Here is a 9,946-nt window from a genome sequence, read left to right as displayed (position 1 = left end):
GGAAGGGAGCCCCATTAGGTGGGCAGCTTGCTTTCCAGTTGGGACCTGGCTGGAAGGACACATCCTCTGACCTAATTTCATAACTCCTGCTGGGAGCCCCAGGCGCGTAGGAAGTGGGTGAGCCCTGGGGAGTTGGGAAACCAGCCCAGGCCAGGGCGGCCCCCGCCTATAAAACCTGGGGCCTCTGCCAGGTCACAGAGGAGGACCGGGGCTGAGCAGAGTCGCCATGGCCCCAGGGCTCACTGTCCTGCTCGTCTTGTTGCTGTTCATCAAAAACCCAACGGTCCAGGCTGAAGACACCTGTCCAGGTGAGCCAGACTCACTCTCTGGTCCTGCAAGTGGGTGACCACCCACTCATGGCCCACCTACCTAGTGTCCCTCTTCACACATCTTCTTACAAAGACTTGAAGCTTGACTTCCTCCTTGGACCAGGTGCTGGAGGTACGGAGACCCTGAGTGGCAGGCCCAAGGTCGAGGGGCAGAGGGCAGGCCGCTTCCAGGGGGCGCAGCCTGTGGAGTGCCTGACTGTGGTGCTGAGACGGCAGGAAGGGCCCTGGACTTTGCAATGGCCCTGGACTTTGCAATGAGACTCCCTCATCCTGGGACTGCCGCACTTCCTCAGGGAGTCTGTAGGGAGAGCAGGGGTCCCGGTCGGAGCTGGGCAGGGCTGGGGGCCAGGAGCCTCCATCACCACTCTTACCCCCAGGGGAGGTCATTCCTGAGGACAGAGCAGCCTCCTCCACACATAGCGTGTGATGGAGGAAGTGCAAACAGAGGCCTGCAGCCTGCTCCAGTGGGAGGAGGCTGGAAGGACAGAAGGAATACCGCCTAGCTGGCCACTGCCATGTCCAGGCACAGCCCTGGTCCGTGGATCAGATGTCCTCCTAGGACATACTTGCTTTCTAATCAACAACAATATTTTTCAAAGAAAACTATCTCTGGTTCCGGCTGTGCTCTGTGTCCTTGGGTCAGATGTGCCCCCTCCCCAGGGACCTAGGAGACCCCTCCCCACCCATGCTCAGTTCCCGAGGTCCGGAGAGAAAATGTCCCCTGGACCCAGCTCTCTGTTTCTTAGAAATGCTGATCACTCCTTACCATCTACTGTTTCCCAGCCTGCCCGAGTCTGGCGTGCCCAATCTTCTGTTTGGCTCTTCCCTCTGACCTTGCCACACCCTATGCTCATCCTCCTTGGTGCTGAGGAAACCAAGCGCTCGGCTGTGACCAGCCCCATAACACACAGCCCTGGGGAGCTGGGCTGTCCCTGAGTTCCTCTGCCTCACCTCCAGCCCGAGTGAGGACACACCACTTCCCCGTGGGAGGGGACCTCTCTTCCAGGCCAGCCCTCCGGCTGAGCGGGTAGACTGAGGTGACAGGTGCCCTTGAGTCCAGGCACCTCAGGCCAAGCTGACGACCCCGCCCGACATTGTGCTTTCCTGCAGAGGTGAAGCTGGTGGGTCTGGAGGGCTCCGACAAACTCACCATTCTCCGGGGCTGCCCCGGGCTGCCCGGCCTCTCGGGGCCCAAGGGAGAGGCTGGCGCCAAGGGAGAGAGAGGTGAGTGCCGGCCGGTGGGTGGCTGGCCGTGTGGGCAGAGGGGCACCAACTCTAGCTCTGCTGACATTGGGTGCCAGGCTGGGCGACCCTGGCCTTGGCCCCTGCTAGGGTGAGTGGCGAAGCTGACTGCCCGGGTGCCACCGGGTTCTGAAAACGCTGCAGGAGGGGCTCCCCCGGGCACCTCACGAGGTTTGAGGGTCTCAGCAGGTCGGCTTCCAGGCCGGGATCCTTACCGGGTTTACTCGGCTTCGGCCAGACTTCCCGATCCTGGCACCTCCATGTCCCCACCTGAAGATCAGGGTCCACTTCCTTCTCAGCCCATCTTAGATGACAAAATCGGGGGTCCTTTCTCAGCTCACACCCCAGTGAGAGTGGGGCAGCCGCCAACCCAGGGCTGCTTCAGGGCACAGCAGGGTCCCAGCTTCAAGCTGCAGTCCGAGCCCTTGTCACGGGGCAGACGCTGTGCGGGGGCCTCGCTGCCCCGACCTGGCCCAGGAAGCTCAGCAGGGAGCTGCCTTGCCGAGCCCCCCAAGCCTGGAGGTGTTCAGGGAGGTGCCTGGCAACACTGAGTGGGGACGGGACCACCGTGGATGACCAAGCTTGACCCATGCAGTCTCTGAGTGTCCAGGCCTGAGGTCTGAGTGGGCAGCCCCAGTCAGACCCTGTGTGTGACCGCTGTCCGAGATGGACCCACACATGCTGGTGGCACTGGTCTGGAGGCCATGTGGCTCCTCTGGTCAGAACACCCAGGAAGGGCTGTGTGATCCTGTCACCATCTCCACTGTGTCCAGGGCATGGGGCGTGACACAGAGCCACATCCTCCTACATGGGACACTGTGGGAGAGGCCTGCCCTTCTCTGTGTGGTGGCCCCCTAGTCTGAGGATCTCTGAGGATCCAGTTCCTGTCCCAGGACTGAGGCCTCACTGGACAGTCCAGCTCTGTGAGGCCTGTGTGGCCCCAGGTTCGGTATCTACAGAGGGTGGGGCCCAGATTGCACCCTAAGAGCAACAGTGAGCCAGCTGAAGGCCCCGTCTGGGGCTCCGGCTCGTGGTCAGCAACCGTGGGCTTCACCGGTGTTCTTCCAGCTTTTGCCAGGCTGAGCCCCAGCTGACCGTCCAGAGGACGGCTGGGCTGCGGGGAGGGTCGAGGCTCGTTGCCCGGGCGTCCATCTCAGGTAGAGCTGTGCAGGTGGCACTTCCTTCCCTGGTGTGTTTGGAATCTGCAGGAGAGCGAGGCACCTCCGGAGCCCCTGGGAAAGCAGGACCACCTGGACCCAAAGGTGACGGTGTCATCCAGCTGAGTGGGGCTGAGAGGACCTCAGTCTGCCTGGAAGACGGGGTGGGGTAGAGGCAAGATGAGGGCCCCCTGCCCCACCAGCACCTGAGCCCCGCAGTCCCTGCAGGACCACGACCGGGAGCTGCCCCGGGCCAGAGGCTGGATCTGCCCAGCTGGCCACTGACCTCACCGACCTCCCCAAGCATCGCCTGCCCTTGCGCGGTGCCCAGGCAGCTACTCCCCCCTCCGTGGGCCTGGGGGCTCCCAGCATCGGCATCTCATGCTCTGCCTGTCTCCAGGAGACCGCGGGGAGAAGGGGATGCCAGGAGAGAGAGGTGAGCCTCAGCCCCGGGTGCCCGCGGGCTCTGTCCAGGGCAGGAAAAGGCAGCGCTCTCGGGCCTCAGCTGCCCCACGGCCTCCCCGGGGGTGGGTGAGGGCCTCCACCCACATTCCCCTTGTCCAAGCAAGGAGCAGAAGGGTGGAAGGGGCCCGGACATGCTTGGTCCTCCCAGTGCCCGCTGCCAGCACCCAGGTCTGCCACAGTCAGCCTAAGCGATTGGCAAGACGAAGGTGGCGCTGCTGTGTGAACTTGAACGTTTGAGAGCTTTCGACTCTTGTTCTGTTTATGCTCACTTATTTTTTTAAAAAATTGTAAAATCAGGAAAAGCAGAAATACAAAACTCTAAGACATAGTCGTGTGCTCTGTCTACAACTAAATACTGCACGATGAGGACACAGAGCCGAGTCCCAATGCTGGGGACACCAGCCCAGCCAGCCGTCCGTCCCGAGGACAGGACAGTCGGTGCAGCGTAGGCAGACAGGATGGACCGGGCTGGACCCAGCTCACCCTGCTCTTTGATGGGGGCCCAAAGAAATGGCTGAAGCGGGAGAGTGTTTGTCACCAGGCCACCGAGGAAAGCAGCAGGTGGGGCCACGTGCTCCACAGAAGCAAGATCTAGTGACCACTGGCCAGGGCTGGACTGGCCGGTCCTGAAAAGACTCTGCTGTGTTCCTGGAGCAACTGGAGCTGAAGGGGACAGGGACGGTGGCTTCACACTAATGGCCAGTGTCCCTCTCCCCAAACAGGAGGTGCTGGGCACCCTCAGTCATGTGCCACAGGTGACCACTCCACCCGCCCTGTGCCTGAGCCCAGCAGCCCCGGGCCAGCTGCAGACCCACGGCCACAGTCCCAGGATGGAGCGGACACTTCACTCCCTGGATTACCTGAGCACCTGGCAGCTGTGGCTGGACAACCCTCTCCACGGCCACCTCGGGAAGACCTTGCGATGGACCCCAGGGGCCAGGAGGCTCCGGGAGGAGGCTGGGTGGTCCTGGAGGGGCAGTCAGGAGGCTGGCCAGGGCAGCACAGCTGGGCAACCTGGGGGGCTTCTCTGTCCCTGGCATAGGAGTCTGCCTGCTGTCCCTGCCTCCCCTCCTGGACCCATCCCACTTGATTCCCTGGTTCTCTTCCCAGGACCTCGGAGCTGTAAGGAGCTGCTCACCCGAGGCCACTTTCTGAGCGGCTGGTACACCATCTACCTGTCCAGCTGCCAGCCCCTGACTGTGCTGTGTGACATGCACACTGACGGAGGGGGGTGGACTGTGAGTCGGCCGCTGGGGCCCTCAGGCAGAGGCAGTGGCCTAAGAATCTCAGAGGCCAGGCTCTGCAGCTGGTGGGAGAACAGACCCTGTGGGATTCCATTTCCCTTGGTGCCTTTCGGCTCCTTCCTTCACTGAGGACAGAGACTGAGAGGTGATGGGGAGGTGACCCCTGTGGGTAAAAGCCCAGGCGATAGGAGGAGATCCCAAGAATTCCACTACCCTCCTGCTGTGTGACTTTGAGCTTGCTGCCTACCCTCTCTGAGCCTCCATTTCCTGAATCATGGGTTATCTGCAATGAGACCTTGTGGCATGCTCGGGGCTCCAGCCTGACGCTCTGAGAACTATCAGTCCCTGCTCCCCTTTGAGGCCGGGGTCCCTGCGCTGTGGCAGTCAGCCTGGACTCCCCTCGAGTCCCCTGCTGCTCTGCAGGTCTTCCAGAGGAGGCTGGACGGCTCTGTGGACTTCTATCGGGATTGGGCCGCGTACAAGCAGGGCTTCGGCAGTCAGCTGGGGGAGTTCTGGCTGGGCAATGACAACATCCAGGCCCTGACCGCCCAGGGTAGGCAGGCAGCGCTGGGCGAGGCTGGCCCTGGGCTGGACAGAAAGGACCCGCCCCTAGACCAGGGCTTCCAGGGCAGAAGCACCGAGCCCCATGACCCCAGGTGTCCAGTGTGGTCACAGGCAGGGCTCAGCTGTGACATTCCAGGACATGTGTCCCCTGTTGGGGTCTCCCAGAACACAAGACACAGGGTGGGACTTGCCCATTGTGGGCCACTGGCACCTGAGAACCCCAGATCATAGGGTGCAAGGACAGTGAGGTTGGGGACAGGCTTTGAGTCCCCTGCTGTCTCTCCTGTGGGACAGTGGCCTCCAGGACAGTGGCCCGACAGCTCCCCAGCAGCACAGCTCTCCCACCCGCTCTGATCCACATCTTGACTGCCCTGTGGCCAAATGGAAGAAGCCAGTCCCCTCTCTCCTGCCCTCTGCCCCGTGGTCATGGCGAAGTGTCCACACAAGTGCCCCAGGTCCTTGCAGGAGCCCCTGCCCACACAGCCCCTGTGCCCCGGTTGTCCAGGCCCCTCCCAGGGCGGGGCCCACGTGGCCTTTCAGCACCACCTGTGGGGGTGGGAGGCTGCCCAGGAGCCAGGGGCCACTCCAGGTCCTCCATGGCCCCGGGTCCTCAGACATGCCCCAGACAGCTTCCTCTGACTGCCCCCGTTGGCCGCTCATTGCCCCACACGGGGACCTCTCGTGACTGGTGGCATAAAGATCTAGGGGCTGAGACCAGACCGTCCCCACAGGAACCAGCGAGCTCCGCGTGGACCTGGTGGACTTTGAGGGCAACCATGTCTTTGCCAAGTACAGCTCGTTCAGGGTGGCGGGGGAGGCAGACAAGTACAAGCTCACCCTGGGAGCCTTTGTTGGAGGCAGTGCTGGTGAGCGTCCGCCTGGGGCCCAGGCTGAGGCTGAGAGTGGAGTGGGAGTGGGGAGGACCCGGCTGAGGGCCACCACTCAACCTGGTTTTCCCACCTGCAAAAGCAGATGCTCAGACCCATGTCCTTATGGAGTGTGGGGCCTAGGATGCAGTCAGCTGACACTCCAGGTCCATGTCCACTCCAGGGGGAGGGGGCCTGAGTGACTGCCCATCGTCACGGGTGAACCCCAGAAGAGAACAGTCATTTCCCATAGGTCCTTGGATCCCTGCTTCCCAAACATGTCCCTGGGACATCCTTTCCCAAAGGGACTCTGGCCTCAGGACTCTGGGTGGCATGTCCCACAGAGCACCTGTTTGGAGGGGTCCCAGTGCATGGTGCCCCCTGCGGCCACTGGAGATGGCTGTGCCTGAAGCCGACTTGGCTGCACGGGACCCAGTGCTGGATGGCCTGGGGAATCTCCGTGCCCGCAGCCTGGGTCCAGCTGCTCCGCCTGCTCGCTGTCCCCCGAGTCCCCTGGGAGGGCCGCGGGCAGGGAGCAGACTGCCTTCTGCAGGGGGTAAGGCTTAGTGGGTGAAGTGCCCCCAGTGGGAGCCAGAGGTGCCACTGCCCAGCATGGAGCAGGGTGGGTCCACGTGGGGGCTGTGCTGTGCCTCCCTGGGACCACCAGGCAGGTGGGGGAGAAGTCCATGGGAGAGGCACAGGAGAGGGGACAGCTCTGATGGTCCTGGGCAGCCCTGCGGGGAGCAGGCAGCGGGTGCAGGAGGGAGGCCGAGATGGCAGGGCCGGGAGGACCCAGGGCGGCTTCCAGCACCACAGAACCACGTTTTCCCCACGCAGGTGATTCTCTGACGTATCACAACGACAGGTTCTTCTCCACCAAGGACCAGGACAATGACATCAGCCCTTTCAACTGTGCCGAGAAGTACCATGGAGCCTGGTGGCACTCTCAATGCCACCTGTCCAACCTAAATGGCCTCTACCTCAAGGGTGACCACGAGACCTTTGCCGATGGTGTCAACTGGAAGACGGGGAAGGGGTACAATTACAGCTACCAGATGTCGGAGATGAAGGTTCGGCCCACCTAGTCCCCACAGGCCTCTCCCACCTGAGCAGGTGGGGAGGTGAGACCAGGACCACAGGGGGAGGGCAAGCTCACGCAGGCCCGTGGCTCACAGACAGGCAGCAGACCCAGGGGCCTGGCTGAGCCCCCAGCCAGAGTGGGCTCTGCCCCACTGAGGTCGGGTGCTGTTGCACCCTGGGGACAGCTGCGGACTCCCCTTTAGCATGGGGCTCCACTGGGTGCCCCTGACCAACCAGCCCACCCGCCCCTACACGTGACCAATAAAGCAGCCCCTTCGCTCACCAGAGAGCCACCCTGACACCCGCCTGAACGGAGTCTCCCTTCCTAAGGGGCGTCCCCGCAGAAGTCCTGCCTGCGTGTCCACTTCCCTGCCTGACTAGGTTTCATTTCCATTGTCATGGGGCCAAGGGACCCCAGTGTCTGCGTCGAAGTCACAAACCTTCAGCTGGTCCCAGCTACAGGGCCACACGGCCTCCCCTCTCCCCACGGCCTGCGGAGCCCTTGGTCTGGCCCTTCAGCCCACACCAGACCTCACTGGACAGACCAATCTGAGGAGGCTCTTGTGCCCAGAAGGCTGCAGAGCCGACTCCTGGTTCTCGAGGGGCAGGGCTTCAAGGCCTTCCCACCTCTGGGCCCCGGAACGGGGCTCTAGGAGCTCAGAAGGTCAGGAGCGGCCAGGCAGCCCTTTCAGCAGACGACCTCCCTGGTCCCAAAGCTTCAGAGCATATTCCTGGCTTGCCACCTCCAGTGCCAAGCTCTGTCCCCTGGTGGGGTGACCCCACCTCTCCCTCCTGAGCCCCCTCTTGACTCATGGCCCCTCACTCACCTTTAAGGACACTTGGGAACTTGGAAGCTCTCATCAAAGGAGCGGGACTGAGTGGGAGCCTTCCATTGTCATTGGGCCAAGGGACCCCAGTGTCTGTGTCCGATAATGGCAGCCCCCCGCCCCGGGAGCTGACGGAGCCATCTCCAGAGCTGGCCTGCCCTGCCCAGTGCCCGGTTCCTCCTGGGACCATGGGCCTAACTCAGTTGACCTGAGCAGACATCCTGGGAGATGGTGGGTGGGGTCTCCCTGTCTCAGCCAGGGAGAACTTTCTCTAGAGGACTGAGGAAGGGTGAAGGCTGGGGAAGGAGGGGTGGCCAGGTCAAGTCCAGGACTCTGCTTACCAAGACGTTCAGAGAGGAAAGGAAGGGCGCGGGGAACGGGCCTGTGTCTAGACTCTCAGCCCCGCCTCCCCGGGTCACCACGCAGTTAGTGCCTTCAAACAGCGGGATCTGGTGACCTGGGGTTCTGTAGGTCAGGAGCCACCAAGGTCGTGCGGAGCTACTTGCGGTGGGTGGAGAGGGCTGGCTCCTCGGGGAGAGAGAGAGGTCTATCTGGAAGCTCAGTCAAACATGCCTAGCAGGGCGGGGTGCCCCTCCAGGCAGAGCAAGGCCTCGTTCGAGCCCTGGGTTCCCAGCACCCTGCACAGGACGGGATGAGGTCTGAACAGAAGCTTTGCTGAAGCCGGCAGCCCACATTCCTATAAAAGGTCCTCCTCCTGATGACTTACTGGGTAGACGCCGCTCATAACCAAAACAAGTGCTGCTCCTCACTCCGCAGCCCCTGAGTCAGAAAGACCCTCAGTGCCCAGTGTAGGGACTCGGGGACTTTTATACTGCTGGTCGCATCACGGTGGAGGCACTAGATCAGGAAATATCAGGGTATGCAGTTAAGGGCAGCAGACACACACCGTCGCTCCCAGACGGTTCCCCTCTGTGGCCTGGAAGTGTCACTGAGTGCACCCACAGGAGCCCTGAGCTGAAGCAACCCCAAGGCCACTCAGGAGGACACTGGGTCAGGCCTGTGGGGACCCCTTCAACTTCTCCACGCAACGCAAGGAGGCAGCTGCACCCCTCGACACCCCTGTGACTCGGCTTTCCCGGCTGCAGCCCCAACTCCTGAGAGGAGGCGGCTTCCCCTGGCTCAGGGTTCAGAGGTCAGGCCTGGGTCGGCTGGTCCAGGGCTGAGACATCTTGGCAGAAGGGCACAGCGGAGGGAGCTGCCCAGCTCACGGCAGCCAGGGAGCAGAGAGCCAGGGGCTGGGGAGAGGATGGCCCAGCAGGAAGTGACCTGCTTCCCCCAAGCTGCCACCTGCAGCAGGCCATCCAGCCCCCGTGGATGACTGCACACCGGACGAGTCCAGGGTCAGAGCCCTCAGATCCAGCCAGCCCTGACCAAGCCTTCAGCACAGGAGCTGCCGGGGACATCTTTAAAATGGTCTGAATCATTTTTAAAGAAACAGAGATGCTCAGATCCAAGGATAGGAGTGACACAGAAGTCTTTCCCTGGCATCCAGTGTCCCTGACTCAGTGACTGCAGGGAGAGGTCCCCATATCCCCAGGGACAGCAAGGTCCCATTAAGGCCACAGAATTACAGCTTTTATATTTAGGAGTCTAGATGGGCTGGGTATTTCATAATCTTATAATGCATAAGGAATCTGGCCTATTATCAAAAAGGTCTCATACGTCCGACTGAAATATAGAGCTGACTAATTGACTGAGTCTTACGACTGGACTTGTAAACCTTGGTGCTTTATAGCCTGCTTTGGAATCTGAGAGACGTGGGGTTCATTGCATTTCTAGACTAGATTCTTACACTTCTAAACACTGATTCCCAGAAGGTCTGCTCCGCAGAGAGTCGGGTGACCAACACTGCCACCTTTCATACGTGACCTTCCTCATGTTGCATCTTCCTCCCTGGACTCTGAGGAATAGCAGGGGCCCTGGACCTGCGGCTGGGGGGTGGGAGAAGGCCTGGCCACCACTCTGCCTGCTGGACATGCTGACATGTGGTTCTCACCATGGCTCACCATCAGAGTCCCCAGAAAGTTGTCTAAAACATCAGATTCCAGCTATTTCCCCTGACAGCTGGGTTTCCCAGGACCGAGGAGGGCCCATGACAGCATTTTTGGTCTCCCAGGTGGCTCTGATGGGCAGTCAAGTTTGGAGTCACAC

The 9,946-nt window shown here is 61.5% G+C and overlaps 1 protein-coding gene across 1 annotated transcript; it reads left to right on the top strand.

The window, feature by feature from the left end:
• Positions 1-211: 211 nt before the first annotated feature.
• Positions 212-7,208, top strand: LOC113187585 (ficolin-1-like). The gene is made up of 9 exons (XM_026395469.2): positions 212-308; positions 1,440-1,553; positions 2,780-2,833; positions 3,129-3,164; positions 3,916-3,948; positions 4,304-4,431; positions 4,861-4,990; positions 5,733-5,867; positions 6,705-7,208. The coding sequence occupies exons 1-9, from the start codon at positions 227-229 to the stop codon at positions 6,950-6,952; spliced, it is 960 nt and encodes a 319-aa protein (XP_026251254.1). The 5' UTR covers positions 212-226; the 3' UTR covers positions 6,953-7,208.
• The last annotated feature ends 2,738 nt before the right edge of the window (positions 7,209-9,946 follow it).

Source organism: Urocitellus parryii, chromosome 4, assembly GCF_045843805.1.
Source record: "Urocitellus parryii isolate mUroPar1 chromosome 4, mUroPar1.hap1, whole genome shotgun sequence".
NCBI lineage: Eukaryota > Metazoa > Chordata > Mammalia > Rodentia > Sciuridae > Urocitellus > Urocitellus parryii.
The sequence above is the reverse complement of the archived record's forward strand: the minus strand, read 5'-3'. Positions and strand labels throughout refer to the sequence as shown.

What these genes read in the sequence shown, in the direction of transcription:
- LOC113187585 (XM_026395469.2), top strand. Translation starts at nt 227, where the DNA reads ATGGCCCCAGGGCTCACTGTCCTGCTCGTCTTGTTGCTGTTCATCAAA. An exon ending in TGGCGCCAAGGGAGAGAGAG is followed by an intron (nt 1,554 to 2,779) that starts GTGAGTGCCGGC and finishes TGGAATCTGCAG; the next exon opens with GAGAGCGAGGCACCTCCGGA. An exon ending in CCCTCAGTCATGTGCCACAG is followed by an intron (nt 3,949 to 4,303) that starts GTGACCACTCCA and finishes TTCTCTTCCCAG; the next exon opens with GACCTCGGAGCTGTAAGGAG.